The 16367-nt window shown below is 45.7% G+C and overlaps 1 protein-coding gene across 10 annotated transcripts in view; it reads left to right on the top strand.

Annotated features, from left to right (window-relative positions):
• The window catches only part of RBMS2 (RNA binding motif single stranded interacting protein 2), a 70796-nt gene that overhangs the window by 36482 nt on the left and 17947 nt on the right, over window positions 1-16367 (top strand). For 5 of the 10 annotated variants that reach the window (XR_010129486.1, XM_063694624.1, XM_055359344.2 and 2 more), the window contains exons 2-6: window positions 4401-4567; window positions 8124-8273; window positions 10982-11040; window positions 11905-11996; window positions 13702-13859. Coding sequence is in view for 9 of the 10 variants with exons in the window: in XM_063694624.1 (XP_063550694.1) it covers window positions 4401-4567; window positions 8124-8273; window positions 10982-11040; window positions 11905-11996; window positions 13702-13859 (626 nt within the window). In the remaining variant the exon portion in view is untranslated. Of the gene's footprint in view, window positions 1-4400; window positions 4568-8123; window positions 8274-9258; window positions 10179-10981; window positions 11041-11904; window positions 11997-13701; window positions 13860-16367 lie in introns of those variants that run through there. The other 5 variants (XM_063694626.1, XM_055359346.2, XM_063694625.1 and 2 more) reach the window with 3 other exon arrangements.

Here is a 16367-nt window from a genome sequence, read left to right as displayed (position 1 = left end):
TACAGGCGTGAGCCACTGCGCCTGGTCTTTTTTTTTTTTTTTTTTTTTTTTTTTTTGAGACAGAGTTTTGTTCTGTCACCCAAGCTGGAGTGCAATGATGCAATCTTGGCTGAGTGCAATGATGCAATCTTGGCTCACTGCAACCTTTGCCTCCTAGGTTCAAGCGATTCTTCTGCCTCAGCCTCCCGAATAGGTGTGATTACAGGCATGTGGCACCATACCCGGCAATTTTTGTATTTTTAGTAGAGACGGGTTTTTGCCATATTGGCCAGGCTGGTCTTGAACTCCTGACATCAAGTGAACCACCCGCCTTGGCCTCCCAAAGTGCTGGGATTACAGGTGTGAGCCACCAGCTGCCTCTCTTCAATTTATTTATTTCCCCAGTAACCCTTGTATTCTTGTTTGGGCAGTCCTGGCATCATTGATTCTTTCAGAAACATTATCTCACATTGAGAATGGGGATAGATGAACGCCAACTGAGGCAGGTGGTCTCTTCATCTGCTTGTGCTTGGCACATAGTATGGTGCTACTAAAGTTGCTTTTTTTTTCCCTCCCTCCCTCCCTTCCTTCCTTCTTTCCTTCCTTTTTCTTTTTCCTTTTTTTTTTTTTTTGAGACAGAATCTTACTTTGTCACCCAGGCTGGAGTGCAGTGGCACGATCTTGCTTACTGCAACCTTTACACCTCTGCCTGCCAGGCTCAAGTGATCCTCCCACCTCAGCCCTGTAAGTAGCTGGGGCTACAGGTGTGTGCCACCATGCACACCTAATTTTTGCATTTTTTTATAGATGTGGGGTTTCACCAGGTTGCCCAGATTGGTTTTGAACTCCTGGGCTTGAGGGATCTGCCTGCTTCAGCCTCCCAAATTGCTGGGATTACAGGCGTAAGCCACTGTGCTTGGCCTCTTTGTTTTTTTAAGAGTTAGGGTCTCACTATGTTGCTCAGGCTAGTCTCTAACTCCTGGCCTTAAGCCAACCTCCCACCTCAACCCCCTGAGCAGGTGGGATTACAGGCTTGAGCTACCGCGCCAGCTGACAGTTGCTTTTATTATCATTGTTACTGTTGACATCGTGGCTATCATCATCACCCTCATCACTGACAGACCTACAGTCTCATATTCAGAGAAGCAGCTTTGTTTTCTCAGCTAAGGATCAAAAATAGCAACTCCTTAGAGATAAAGAAGGACATTTTTTTTCTGGAGACGGAGTCTCGCTCTGTCGCCCAGGCTGGAGTGCAGTGGCACAATCTCAGCTCACTGCAAGCTCTGCTCTGCCTCCTGGGTTCACGCCATTCTCCTGCCTTAGCCTCCCTGAGTAGCTGGGACTACAGGCGCCCGCCACTAAGCCCGGCTGATTTTTTTGTATTTTTGGTAGAAACGGGGTTTCACCGTGTTAGCCAGGATGGTCTCCATCTCCTGACCTCGTGATCCGCCCACCTCGGCCTCCCAAAGTGCTGGGATTACAGACGTGAGCCACCGTGCCCGGCCAAGAAGGACATATCTTATTTAATGATCTCCAGCAGTGAACTCCTTATTCTAAACTCAGGAACTGTGATTAAGAATCATGTTGTCACGGCCGGGCGCGGTGGCTCACGCCTGTAATCCTAGCACTTTGGGAGGCCAAGGCGGGCGGATCACGAGGTCAGGAGATCGAGACCATCCTGGCTAACACGGTAAAACTCCGTCTCTACTAAAAATACAAAAAATTAGCCAGGCATGGTGGCGGGCGCCTGTAGTCCCAGCTACTCGGGAGCCTGAGGCAGGAGAATGGTGTGAACCCGGGAGGCAGAGCTTGCAGTCAGCCGAGATCGGGCCACTGCACTCCAGCCTGGGCAACAGAGCAAGACTCCGCCTCAAAAAAAGAAAAAAAAAGGATTTAGATCACAATCTTCTTTTTTTTTTTTTTGAGACGGAATCACCCTCTGTCACCCAGGCTGGAATGCAGTGGCACGATTTCAGCTTACTGCAACCTCCGCCTCCCAGGTTCAAGCATTTCTCCTGCGTCAGCCTCCCAAGTAGCTGGGATTACAGGCATGTGCCACCACGCCTGACTAATGTTTGTATTTTTAGTAGAGACGGGGTTTCATCATGTTGGCCAGACTGGTCTCGAACTCCTGACCTCAAGTGATCCACCCGCCTCGGCCTCCCAAAGTGCTGGGATTACAGGTGTGAGCCACCGTACCCGGCCATAGGTCATAGTCTTCTTGACTGCGTTTTATCTTTGTGAAATATATATTTATCACAACCTTCATAATTTTTTTTTTTTTTTGAGACGGAGTCTCTTTCTGTTGCCCAGGCTGGAGTGCAGTGGTGCAGTCTCGGCTCACTGCAACCTCTGCCTCCCGGGTTCAAGCAAGTCTCCTGCCTCAGCCTCCTGAGTAGCTGGGACTACAGGTGCATGCCACCACACCTGGCTAATTTTTTGTATTTTAATAGACAGGGTTTCACCATGTTGCCCAGGCTGATCTTGAACTCCTGAGCTCAGGCAATCCACCCACCTCGACCTCCCAAAGTGCTGGGATTACGGGCGTGAGCCACTGCACCCTGCCTCAACTAATTTTTGTATTTTTTGTAGAGATGGGGTCTTGCTATATTGCCCAGGCTGGTCTCAAACTCATGGATTCAAGCGATTCTCTCACCTCAGCCTCCCAAAGTGCTGGGATTACAGGTGTGAGCCACTGTGCCTGGACCAGTGTATTATTATTATTGCAGAACTAGTAATTAAATGGAAATTTCAAAGTGATTCTTTTTAAAATTTATTTAACTTTTATTTTAAATTCATGGGTATATGTGCAGGTTTGTTATACAGGTAATCTTGTGTCATGGGGGTTTGTTTTACAAATTATGTTGTCACCCAGTTATTAAGCCTAGTGACCTATTAGTTATTTTTCCTGTTCCTCTCCCTCCTCTCACCCTCCACCCTCAGACAGACCCCAGTGTGTATTGTTCCCCTTAATGTAAGTATGTGTTCTCATCATTTAGTTCCCACTTTATAAGTGAGAACATGTGGTATTTGGTTTTCTGTTCCTGCGTTAGTTTGCTAAGGATAATGGCCTCCAGCTCCAACCATGTTCCTGCAAAGGACAGGATCTCATTCTTTTTTATGGCTCCGTAGTATTCCATGTGTATATGTACAATCTTTTCTTTATTCAGTCTACCATTGATGGGCATTTAGGTTGATTTCATGTCTTTGCTATTGTGAATAGTGCTGCAGCGAACATACACATGCTTGTGTCTTTATGATAGAATGATTTCTATTCCTTTGGGTATATACGCAGCAATGGGATTGCTGGGCTAAATGATATTTCTGTTTTTAGGTCTTTGAGGAATCACTACATTGTCTTCCACAATGGTTGAAATAATTTACACTCCCACCAACAGTGTATAAGTGTTCCCTTTTTTCCATAACCTCATAACCTCACTAGCATCTGTTATTTTTTTACTTTTTAATACTAGCCATTCTGACTGTTGGGAGATGGTATCCCACTGTGGTTTTGAGTTGCATTTCTTTCTTTTTTTTGAGATGGAGTCTCGCCCTATCACCCAGGCTGGAATGCAGTGGCGTGATCTCGGCTCACTGCAAGCTCCACCTCCCAGATTCACGCCATTCTTCTGCCTCAACCTCCTGAGTAGCTGGGATTATAGGCGAGTGCCACTGCACCTGGCCAATTTTTTTTTTTTTGCATTTTTAGTATAAACGGGGTTTCACCACGTTGGTCAGCTGGTCTTGAACTCCTGACCTCATGATCCGCCTCCCCTTGGCCTCCCAAAGTGCTGGGATTACAAGCGTGAGCCACCGCGCTCGTCCTGCATTTCTTTTCCAAACGTGCTGTCACCCAGGCTGGAGTGCAGTGGCGCGATCTCAGCTCACTGCAAGCTCTGCCTCCCGGGTTCACGCCATTCTCCTGGCTCAGCCTCCTGAGTAGCTGGGACTACAGGCGTCCACCACCATGCCCGGCTAATTTTTTTGTATTTTTAGTAGAGACAGGGTTTCACCATGTTAGCCACAATGGTCTCGATCTCCTGACCTCATGATCCGCCTGCCTCGGCCTCCCAAAGTGCTGGGATTACAGGTGTGAGCCACCACGCCCAGCCTACAGAGTGTTATCTGGGAAATCCTAGTGTAAGTGCTGGCAAAAAGAGGGAAAAAGGAATAGGAAATATAAAGGATGTATTAAAAGCTACAACAGGATTTTAAGTCTTTGGGCTATCTCACAATGTGGTATTAATTTCTTCTTCTCTGCTAAAATATGGAGCTAAGGAACAAACTATGTGTGTCCAAGTGAGTGCATATTTGTGATTATATATAGTTTGGAATCATTTTTTCAAGAGGTCCAGGATCTTCCTCACTCTCCAACATGTAAATGGATAATCCTTCTACCTCTTCCTCATGTCTCCCTGCAGCCATATGTGTCATTGGCTCAGCAGATGGCACCACCTAGCCCAAGCAACAGTACACCTAACAGCAGTAGTGGAAGCAATGGAAATGAACAGCTGAGCAAAACCAACCTATACATCCGAGGATTGCAACCAGGCACTACTGACCAAGATCTTGTCAAGCTGTGTCAGCCGTAAGTTGGAGTACATGTGCGTAGGCTTCCAGGGACAGTATAGATTTGGTTTTGAGACAGGGTCTCGTTATGTTGTCCAGGCTAGTCTTGAACTCCTGGGCTCAAGTGATCCTCCTGTCTCAGTAGCTGGGATTACAGATGCATGCCACCACTCCTGGCCTTGCCAGCTCACTTATCCTAAAAGGCAATGGCATTTTGTTTCTACTCCATAGACACAAACTTTCTCAGCAGCCTCTTAAAAAATTCTACCTGCTACTGGCCGGGTGTGGTGGCTCATGCCTATAATCCCAGCACTTTGGGAGGCCTAGGCGGGCGGATCATGAGGTCAGGAGATCGAGACCATCCTGGCTAACATGGTGAAACCCCGTCTCTACTAAAAATACAAAAGAATTAGCCGGGCATGGTGGCGGGTGCCTGTAGTCCCAGCTACTTAGAAGGCTGAGGCAGGAGAATGGTGTGAACCCTGGAGGCTGAGCTTGCAGTGAGCCGAGATCATGCCACTGCACTCCAGCCTGGGCAATAGAGTGAGATTCCATCTCAAAAAAATAAAAATAAATAAAAATCTACCTGCTACTGATATATATTATAAAGCCTTTATGTGTTTCTCTAAGGAAAGCCAGTGTGGAACTGGCCTTTAAAGCCTAATATCCAACTTTATTTGCAGCACCTCCCCCAACCTGATGGTCTTAGTGGAAAGACTGCTGTCCTTACACCTTGAATAGAGAAGTTTAATATCTCTATAGATGTTAATTAGAAGGCATGAGAGAGCTGGCAGTGGGGAATCCCGGAAGAAAGTGGGACTCGCCAATCAAATCATGCACTTCGGAGACTTTCTGCTGCTGGAGATATTCCTTGGGAATGGAGACCTCAAATTAGCAGATAAAGAAGGTGGAGATAGGAGCAATTATTCTGTATCTACCCCATGAAGACTCTTCAGAGTTCTTTGTAGTAGATTTGAATCGTGGAATTGCCCAATTAGGAATGTTGGAAAAATGGCAAAAGTACACAGATGTCCAGCTCAAAAAATAATAAGCAATAAAAAATAAAGTCTGGTGTATATAAAAAACTGGTCCTTGGGCCGGGCGTGGTGGCTCACACCTGTAATCCTAGCACCTTGGGAGACCAAGGCAGAAGGATTGCTTGAGCTCAGGAGTTCAAAACCAGGCTGGGCAACATAGTGAGACCTTGTCTCTATAAAAAATATAGTAAAAATATATATTTAAAAAATTTTTAAAACTGGTCCGTTATCTCAGCTTACCTTGCTAGAAAGGTATGTAAGTGGAATTAAGGGGACTGTCTTGGACTAGTAATTTTTGAGAGGTGGGAATTAGCAGAAATGTTGGTTTATGAGGGAGCGAAAGAGTATCATATTAATATAGGTCCTTGATTTCTAAATTTTGTTTCTCGTACTAAATATAATGTGCTACAAAAATTCTCTCACATCACAAGACAGAGAAGAATCTTTTTTTTTTTAAGACTGAGTCTCAGCCTCCCAAGTAGCTGAGATTATAGGTGCACGCCACCACATCTGGCTAATTTTTGGGTTTTTTTTTGCTAGAGATGGGGTTTTACTGTGTTGTCCAGGCTGGTCTCGAACTCCTGACCAGGTGATCTGCCCACCTCGGCCGCCCAAAGTGCTGGGATTACAGGTGTGAGCCACCGTGCCTCGCTCAGAGAAGAATCTTGACTAGACTTTACCATATATTCGTTCCTCAGTATCTGGGGGGGATTTGTTCCAGGACCTCCTCTGTCCCCCTGCATGGATACCAAAATTCACTGAGCTCATGTCCCTACGCTTTTTCTTCTTTTTAAGACAGGATCTTGTTCTGTCACCAAGGCTGGAGTGCAGTGGTGTAATCACAACTAACCGTAGCCTCCAGGGCTCAAGCAATCCTCCCACCTCAGCCTCCTGAGTAGCTAGGACTACAGGTACACACCACCATGCTTGGCTAATGTTTTGTAAATTTTGTAGAGATGAGATTTCATCATGTTGCCCAGGCTGGTCTCAAACTTATGCGCTCAATCATTCCTCCTGCCTCGGCCTCCCCGAAAGCTGGGATTACAGGCATGAGCTACTGAGCCTGGCCTCAAGTCCCTTAGATAAAATGGTATAGTGGCCAGGCATGATGGCTCATGCCTGTAATTCCAGCACTTTGGGAGGCCAAGATGGGTGGATCACCTGAGGTCAGGAGTTGGAGACCAGCCTGGCCAACATGGTTAAACCCCGTCTGTACTAAAACTACAAAAATTAGCTGGGTTTGGTGGTGGGCACCTGTAGTCCCAGCTACTCAGGAGGCTGAGGCAGGAGAATCACTTGAACACAGAAAGCGGACGTTGCAGTGAGCCGAGATCACGCTACCAGAAAGCAGAGGTTGTAGTGAGCTGAGATCACGCCACTGCACCACAGCCTGGGTGACAGAGCAAGACTTCATCTCAAAATAATAAAAATGAAATAAAATAAAATGGTGTAGTATTTGCATATAACCTATGCACATGCTCCTATATACTTTAAAATTATCTCCAGATTACTTATGATACCTCAATACAATACAAATGCCATGTAAATAAATGTTATACTGTATTATTTAGGGAATAACGACAAGAAAAACGTGTGTACATGTTCAGTACAGATGCAACCATCCTTTCTTTTAAAAAACATTTTAACTTTTATTTTAGGTTAAGGGGTACATGTGCAGGTTTGTTACATAGGTAAACTCGGGACTTGGGTATTTGGTGTATAGATTATTTTGTCACCTGGGTACTAAGCATAGTACCCAACAGTTATTTTTTTAGTTTTTTTTCCCTGAACCTCTCTTAGAAGAAAGACCTTTTTTTTTTTTTCCTGTATATTTTCAATCCATGGCTAGTTCAATCCACAAGTGGGAAACCCACAGATAGAGAGGGATTTTTATTTTGCCTTTCTGAACAATTGCCTTATCTTTTGCCATGTCTGAAGCATAAGTATAGTCAAGGGCAGCATGTAGGATCGAAGTAAGGAGCCCAAAAGGGGACTGTGGAGAGTCAGGAGTGAGGCAGGAATGAAAGAGGTGCCAGAGGAGTCCTGACTAGGAGGCTGAGCAGAGCAGGTGGGTGGAGCCCTCTGTCCGCTGTGAGCAGGGAGTTAAGCCTTTCTAGGAAGGATGTTTCTCATGCGTAGACGGACTTCCTGCCTTTGTCCCAGTTGTCTCTCCCTGGGTTGTAGAGGAAGTAAATATTGCTGGATCCTAAAGTCTGGCATGTGGGAAGGAGAGGCGTGGAGTCTAGGACTGGAACTCCTGGTTCTCGGAGGGGCTCCTTCAAGGAAGCAGCAGCAGTGACCCAGCTGTTGCCAGCTGCAGTGGAAATTCTGAGCTCAAAGTCTCAGCTGCTAGACCACAGCAAGCTCCACCCTGGGGCCTTCATAAGGATAGCAGCACTTGTGTCCTCTGCCCCACAGTCAGACTTCTCATGAGTCCCTCCCCTGCCTCAATTTGGGAATGAATCCAAGTGTGTAGCCTGGAAGGGCTAGGATAGCCACATCCATCCTCACCCTCCTTTTAATGTGTTCTGTTCCCAGCTTTCAGGGCATTGCTTGGCTTATTCTGTCTAATCCTTTGGATCACAGAAGTTCCACGAAAAAAGTCAGCGAGATGCCGCCAAGGAGTGAAAACAATCATCATATGTTCTTTAGGGATGGAAGGAGAGATGGGAAAATTGCTTGTTTGGGGTATTATTCTCAAATTCATTCCCTGACAACTATTTTCAGTTAGCTCTTGTACTTCTGACTTTGTTGGTGATTTCTGTTCTGTCTCTTTAATATTTTCACCCTCCTGGAGTGGAATGTAGAGGCTTTTTTCTAGTGGAACACCTCTAATATAATCCCTGATCTGTGATACACTACTACTCAAGTTTTAGAAGTTCCACGTGACTCTGCTACCAAAGTATAATTTTCAAAAAGTTGAAAAACACAACTGTTAGGCTGGGCACAGTGCCTCACACCTGTAATCACAGCACTTTGGGAGGCTGAGGCAGGTGGATCACTTGAAGTCAGGAGTTCGAGACCAGCCTGACCAACATGGTGAAACACCATCTCTACTAAAAAATACCAAATTAGCTGGGTGTGGTGGCGCATGCCTGTAATCCCAGCTACTCCAGAGGCTGAGGCAGGAGAATCGCTTGAACCCGGGAGGCGGAGGTTGCAGTGAGCCAAGATCACGCCACTGCACTCCAGCCTGGGCAACAAGAGTGAAACTCTGTTTCAGAAAACAAAAAGAAAACACAACTGTCATACAAATATAAAATGAATATGTGTCAAAGATTTTTATAACTCATTAATGAGGGAACCAGCAGCATGGCAAAATGAGTTCAAAGAGCATTTGAGGAACTATTTATAGGAAATGAAGAAAGAATGTTGGAATAAGATTGCTACATTAGATAAAAACTGGTTTATGTCCTATAGGATAGTAAAGCCACTAACCTTTGCAATTATTTTATCTACTGCACAGAAATAATTTGCATTTTTACTGGACAAAAATCTATAACTTGGCCAAGTGTGGTGGCTCATGCCTGTAATCCCAGCACTTTGGGAGGCTGAGGCGGGTGGATCACCTGAGGTCAGGAGTTTGAGACCAGCCTGGCCAACATGGTGAAACCTCATCTCTAGTAAAAATGTAAAACTTAGCTAGGTGTGGTGGCAGGCGCCTGTAATCCCAGCTACTTGGGAGGCTGAGGCAGGAGAATCGCTTGAACCTGGGAGGCGGAGGGTGCAGTGAGCTGAGATCACGCCATTGCACTCCAGCCTGGGCAACAGGAGCAAAACTCCGTCTCAAAAAAAAAAAAAGAAGAGGAAGGAGAAGGAGGAGAAGAGGAAGAGGAAGGAGAGGAAGAAGAAGAAGAAAGAAGAAGAAGGAAGAAGAAGAAGAAGAAAGGATATGCAGCCCTTTGGCCTTATCACCAAAATTTAGATGGTTTTTTGTTTATAAGATGAATTTCTTAGAGCTGGGCATGGTGGCTCTCAGCTTTAATCCTAGCACTTTTGGAGGCCAAGGCAGCAGGATTGCTTGAGGCCAGGAGTTAAAGACCAGCCTGGGCAGCATAGTAAGATCCTGTCTCTACAAATAATTTTAAAATTAGCCGGACATTGTGGTACACACCTTTGGTCCTCAGGAGGCTGAGGCAGGAGAATTGCTTGAGCCCAGGAGTTCGAGGCTGCAGTGAGCCATGTTCACACCACTGCACTCCAGCCTGGGCAACAGAGCCAGACCCTGATGCACACACACACACAATATTTTTTTAATACTACAGTTCCCACTCCCCTCCCTAACACTCTCAAATCTTGACAATGAGAAATAGAAGTCTTAGAGTAAGGCAAAGAGATATTAAAGTTGAGGTTCCTTGAATATAATAATAATAGCAATTAAACATTTTAAGTGCTTACCATGTGGTACACATTAATGATTTGTGTTTATTAACTCAATTCACAGTCCTAACAATCCTGTCTCCATTTTACAGATGATGAGGCTGAGACACCAAAAGGTTCAATGACTTGTTCAAGATCACGCATAGCTAAAAAGTGGCAGAACCAGGATTTGAACCAAAGCAATTTGGCTCAGGTTGACCTTCAATTGAAGGGGTCAGTGGAGGGGTGATGGAAATAGGATATCAGAGAAGAAAAATGTCTATAGTTTTTTCATAGGATCAGTGGTGTTTTCCAAAAGAAAATAAGTAATGGCAAGGATTCTTTTTAGTCCTCAGGGAATTCCAGCCAGAGCTCTGCCTCTACACACTCTTTCGTGTGGACATTGCCAAGCTTCTTTCCCCAAAAGACAGTCATCTCTTTCCAACTAGTGTGTGAGTCTTAGCTGGGAAAGAAGAGAGAAATGTGTTGGTATTATAAGGACTACAGTTACCTTATTTCTTTTAGGTACCTTTGGGGAGGATGGGTTTATATTAAGGGTGGCATTTTTAACCCATTTCTTTTTTTTCTTTTTTTTTTTTTTTTTTTGAGATGTAGTGTCGCTCTGTCATCCAATCTGGAATGCAGTGGCGCCATCTTGGCTCACTGCAACCTCCACCTCACAGGTTCAAGCAATTCTCCTACCTCAGCCTCCCAAGTAGCTGGGACTACTGGCGTGACGCCCCGCTAATTTTTGTATTTTTAGTAGAGATGAGGCTTCATCAGGTTGGCCAGGCTGGCCTCAAACTCCTGACCTCAAGTGATCCTCCAGCCTCGGCCTCCCCCTCGGCCTCCCAAAATTCTGGGATTACAGGTGTGAGCTACTGCACCCGGCCCCCGTTTCTTTTTTATTTTTATTAAGGTTTGAGTAGGAAAAGTTAAATCATGGAAAGGGCATGGATTTGTCGAGATGTCTAAATCTCTGTCCTATTCTTAGTCTCTGCCCCCAGATTATTACTTTGCATTTTCCTCTCCCTTAGATATGGCAAGATTGTTTCCACTAAGGCCATACTGGACAAGACCACAAACAAATGTAAAGGTGAGAGAACAACTGTCCTTGGTGTTGGAGAGCACCAGTAAGTGAGGCCATCCCTTGACACTGCCCTTTACTGCTGAGAGTCCTGAGTTTACAGTGTCAGCAAGAAGTCCCTGAAATTTTTAGGCTTAAAAGATTAGGAGATATTTAGATTCTTTGGTGACCAGATAGCTAGAGCTGAAAATGCTGTTGAGGGGCCCCAAGGCCAGAAGACTGTACAAAACACCTTTGAGTCTACTGAGCTTATTTTGGACTTTGTATTTCCCTGGATGAGGTGGTAGAAGTGGGTAAGTGAGATTTTCTTCTGCTTAGCAAAGTCATGTAAATGCCTTTTTTGGGGAGTGTTTTGGTGGGTGTTATTTTCTGAGGGTGAGCAGTTTTATTGGGGTTTTGAGCAGTTCTAGATAGAGCTGGAAGAGTGGAAGGAAGAGAAAGGACTATAAGTTGGGGTGGTGAGGGTCTTCTTCCAGCAGGTGGCTGGTGGTCTGCTCTGGAGAGGCTGCATTCCCTACATGCCTAGCATTTCTGGGGTATATCAAGAAAAGAGGGGAGTGAATTCTTTTAGAGGTATAGGGGGGCTTTGGGTTATTAGCAGAGCCTAGTTCCTGAAACCTCAAATTTCTTAAGGGGGAGGGAGAAGGGCAGGGACACCAGGGTAGCTCATTGCCTTGGCATTCTTAGCCACAAAGTAGATCACATCTCAGGGTTTGAGGAGCATGTGGATAACTACCCGAAACCTCTCAATAGCTCTTTCTCCCTCCCATTTCTGTTACATGGATCATAACTCTTCCTCTGTCTCCTGAAAAGCCTGGACCTCTCTGTTCCTTACACCTGCCACTTCCTAGTGATGCTGTTTCTCTGTTCCAGGCTATGGCTTTGTAGATTTTGACAGCCCTTCAGCAGCACAGAAAGCTGTAACAGCACTGAAGGCCAGCGGTGTACAGGCACAGATGGCAAAGGTAAGGGTACTACCCCATGTCTGTTCCTCCAAGGGGTTTGTGGTTAGCACCAAAGTTCCAGTTCTAAGGTTTCCAGAGGGCTTAAGAACCATGAAATTGAGTGGGCAAGGGCTATCCGCAGTGCTTTCTAGACAGTCCATGAGCACCCCTGGCTGCTGGAGGAAGATGTATTCAAAGTCTGTGGCAGGTAGCTCTATCATCTCTTCCTCTCACCAAGTTATTGGCAGCAAGAAAGGTAAGGTGGCCTCTTCCAGTACTCCTGCTGCTTCCCTATGTTCCCTATATTATTCACCCTGGCCCCACTTCCCTACCAGACAGCTTGTGGTGGTTTTGCAACATTCTCTGAACAAGTCAATTGTGCAACTCAGAATTCAGAACGATGCTCTCCACCTCCTAATGTTGTTCCCCATACAGGCCGGGTAGTGGGCTGGGGAGGCAGGAGGGAAGCCACATCAAGGGAGGAAACTGTCTCTTCTCCTCAGATCTGTCTGAAACTGTTGTCTTCACCTAGACTACTAGAAATCTAGAAGCTTTTCTCTCACTTCTTCTGTTAGGTGGGATTGTCTCCTTGCCTTTCTATTTTATTTTATTTATTTATTTATTTTGAGACAGTCTCGCTCTGTCGCCCCGGCTGGAGTGCAGTGGCGCAATCTCGGCTCACTGCAAGCTGCATCTCCCGGCTTCACGCCATTCTCCTGCCTCAGCCTCCCAAGTAGCTGGGACTACAGGCTCCCGCCACCACCTCCAGCTAATTTTTTGTATTTTTAGTAGAGACAGGGTTTCACCGTGTTAGCCAGGATGGTCTCGATCTCCTGATGTTGTGATCCGCCCACCTCAGCCTCCCAAAGTGCTGGGATTACAGGCATGAGCCACCACGCCTGGCTGTCCCTTTGCCTTTCTGAAGCTGTTATGAGTATTATACATAGAGCTTGTGAGGCAGGCCTGCTAGACACCTTTTCTGTAATGGTTAAAGAAAAGGAAAACAAAAGGAAAAGGCAGAAGAGGATTAAGGTTGCTGGTGACCACTGTTTAGGGCAGAGTGACTGCTTAAATTCTTAAAAATACAACTATTGGATGATATTGCCATTTTGCACATTCTGTCCCCTGGAAGGGCTCTCCTACCTCTTCTTCCTGGAGTAAAACCCTCTGACAAAAGTTCAAAGGTTTAGGAGCCTTCAGGGTCCTAGGAGACTGTAGCTTTCAGGGCTCCGTGGTGACATGGTGAACTCCGCATCTGGCTCTTTCCCTGTTCCCTTCTCCCCTCCTCCTGCTCTTCCTCCATCAGGGAGTGAACAGGCATTCCTACTTAGAGGATTCTGCGTGGCCGGAAGAGAAGTGAGGAGGGGCTGCTCAAAACAAGCCAGCCAAGGAGCAAGGCAGTCTGAGGAAATCCAGCCTCTGGGACCGGCTGCTGGGGGAGAGCGGGAATGCTGCTCTGCCTGTTTCTAAAAGAGACAGCCAAACACCATTTATGACTTGTATGATGGGCTTGTATAGTACTAGGAATATTAAATCTGCACTTCTCCCTCCTGGAACTCAATATACAACCCGTGGTAGTGGGACTGGGTGTTAACAAATAGAATAATCTTTGTTTATGTGGGACCCTTCCTATAGTCTCTTTTCTGAAATGTCATTTGTGAGGAGGGCTGAGGGTGGGAGAGGGATAAGAGATGTGAGCCTCATTTTCTCACTGTTATTTCCACAGCAACAGGAACAGGACCCCACAAATTTATACATCTCAAACCTCCCACTGTCAATGGATGAGCAGGAACTGGAGGGGATGCTGAAGCCCTTTGGCCAGGTTATCTCCACCCGTATCCTTCGAGATACCAGTGGGACCAGCAGAGGTGTTGGCTTTGCAAGGTGAGGATGGCAGGAGTGGGGAAATGATAAGGTTAATAACAAATGTCACTTGGGGGTCACCAGAAAACAAAATCTATGCCTTTCCCACACAAGGTCAAAATACTTTACTATTATTCAAAAATACTTGATGGTAAGTCAAAAGTTCATTTTAGGCCAGGCGCGGTGGCTTACACCTGTAATCCCAGCACTTTAGGAGGCCAAGGCAGGCACATCACCTGAGGTCAGGAGTTTGAGACCAGCCTGGCAAACATGGTGAAACCCTGTCTCTACTAAAAATACAAAAATTAGCCAGACGTGGTGGCGCATGCCTGTAATCCCAGCTACTCAGGAGGCTGAGGCAGGAGAATTGCTTGAACCTGGGAGGCAGAAGTTGCAGTGAGCTGAGATCATGCCACTGCACTGCAGCCTGGGGAACAGAGTGAGACTCTGTCTCAAAAAAAAAAAAAAAAAAAAAGGTTCATTTTATTATAGGTTACAATACTCAAAAACCCATTAGCCCCACCTAAATTTTTTTTTATAAAGATGGGGTCTTGCTGTGTTGCCCAGGCTGCTCTTGAACATCTGGGCTCAAGTGATCCTCCTGCCTCAGCCACCTAAGCAGTTGGGATTACAGGCATGAGCCACCACACTCGGCTAAGCTCCCTACTACTTCCTAGGGAAGTACTCTAGGCTTTGTTCCTTTAATCCAGACCCAACCAGAGTAAAAAATTCTGTATATTCTTATAGTTTACTGAGTATTTCTCATCTTGTCTCATTTAATCTTTACAACATCCCTATGAGATAAATATTCTCTATCTTACGGATGAGGAAAGTGAACTCTTCAGTAGAAATGATTTGCCCAGGGTCTTACAGGAGTGGGTGTTAGAGCAGAGCCCTGATCCTTCTGGCTTTGAGAGCAGTAGGATGAGGTAGAAGTTTTGATCTTCCTTTTCAGATCTGTTGGGAGACCTCTATTCCAGAACAATTCTGCACCTGTGATATCAGAGCTTGTGAGCCTTGGTTCACTCTCTGAAGTGGAGATTGATTCAGATGAGTAATTTTCCCACAGTATTCCCTATACCTGCAGTTTTCCCAGGTGCCCTTCTTTGGGCTTTGGTATCTGCCCTCACCGTCGTAGGGTATCAGCCTCCCTTAGCCCACTTAAGAAATGGCTCTGCTTTTATTTATTTTAAGATTTTATTTGAAAGGAGATTCTTTTGACTTTTTTTTTTTTTAGTTTCAAAATGACTGGACTAAGTGAGCCAAGCACCCCTTTTTGCTTTATAATATCTTGTCTGGTCCATGAACACCCCGTTACTCTGAGTGTTTCAGACCTTGGGAACAAGAAATAGTTTCTCTTGGCCGGGCGTGGTGGCTCACGCCTGTAATCCCAGCACTTTGGGAGGCTGAGGCGGGTGGATCACCTGAGGTCAGGAGTTTGAGACCAGCCTGGCCAACCTGGTGAAACCCCGTCTCTACTAAAAATACAAAAATTAGCTGGGTATGGTGGCGGGCTCCTGTAGTCCCAGCTACTCGGGAGGCTGAGGCAGGAGAATCACTTGAACCTGGGAGGCGGAGGTTGCAGTAAGCCGAGATCGCGCCACTGCATTCCAGCCTGGGCGACAAAGCGAGACGCCATCTCAAAAAAAAAAAAAAAAAAAAAAAAGAAGAAGAAAAGAAATACTTCCTCTTCCCCAGCTGACTCAAGCTTAGTAGCACCACCTGCTGGCAATCCCGTGTATATCTAAAGGAGAGTTCCTAGGCTTGGGACCATCGAACTTATTTTGCAGGTTGAGCAGAGGTTCTTAACCTTTCTCAGTTTGTGGCACCCTTAGTTATCTAATAGTTTTTCACCCTAGACCAAAAGAAATACCTAACAGTTCAATTTATTAAGTAACTGAATGGTCCACACTTTTTTTTTTTTTTTGAGACGGAGTCTCACTCTGTCGCGTACCACAGGTGCGTACCACAGGTGCGTACCACCACGCCTGGCTAATTTTTGTATTTTTGTTGTAGTTGTTGTTGTTGAGACGAAGTCTCACTCTGTTGCCCAGGCTGGAGTGCAATGGCACAATCTTGGCTCACTGCAACCTCTGCCTCCCGGGTTCAAGTGATTCTCCTGCCTCAGCCTCCTGAGTAGCTGGGATTACAGGCGCCCGCCACCATGCCCAGCTAATTTTTGTATTTTTAGTAAAGATGTGGTTTCACCAGGTTGTCCAGGCTGTTCTCGAACTCCTGACCTCAGGTTATCCAGCCGCCTCAGCCTCCCAAAGTGCTAGGATTACAGGCATGAGCCACTGCACCCAGCCAGTCCACACAACTTTTTAAAAAAATTTCCTGACAGCAGTAACTTCATGGTCCATACAGCTTAAGAAGTGTTTATGCTTTAACAACTTTGTAGCTGTTTGAAAAAATAATACACAAACATTGAAAGAGAGCATGTCTTTATTTCATTCTAACTATACTTACTAATGGAATATGTGCTTGTTGGAATTGCACAACTTCTCAAAATTTGGTATCAGAATGGAC

Source organism: Gorilla gorilla, chromosome 10 (genome assembly GCF_029281585.2).
Source record: "Gorilla gorilla gorilla isolate KB3781 chromosome 10, NHGRI_mGorGor1-v2.1_pri, whole genome shotgun sequence".
Taxonomy (NCBI): domain Eukaryota; kingdom Metazoa; phylum Chordata; class Mammalia; order Primates; family Hominidae; genus Gorilla; species Gorilla gorilla.
Note: the sequence above shows the minus strand (reverse complement) of the source record. Positions and strands in the feature narration are given on the sequence as shown.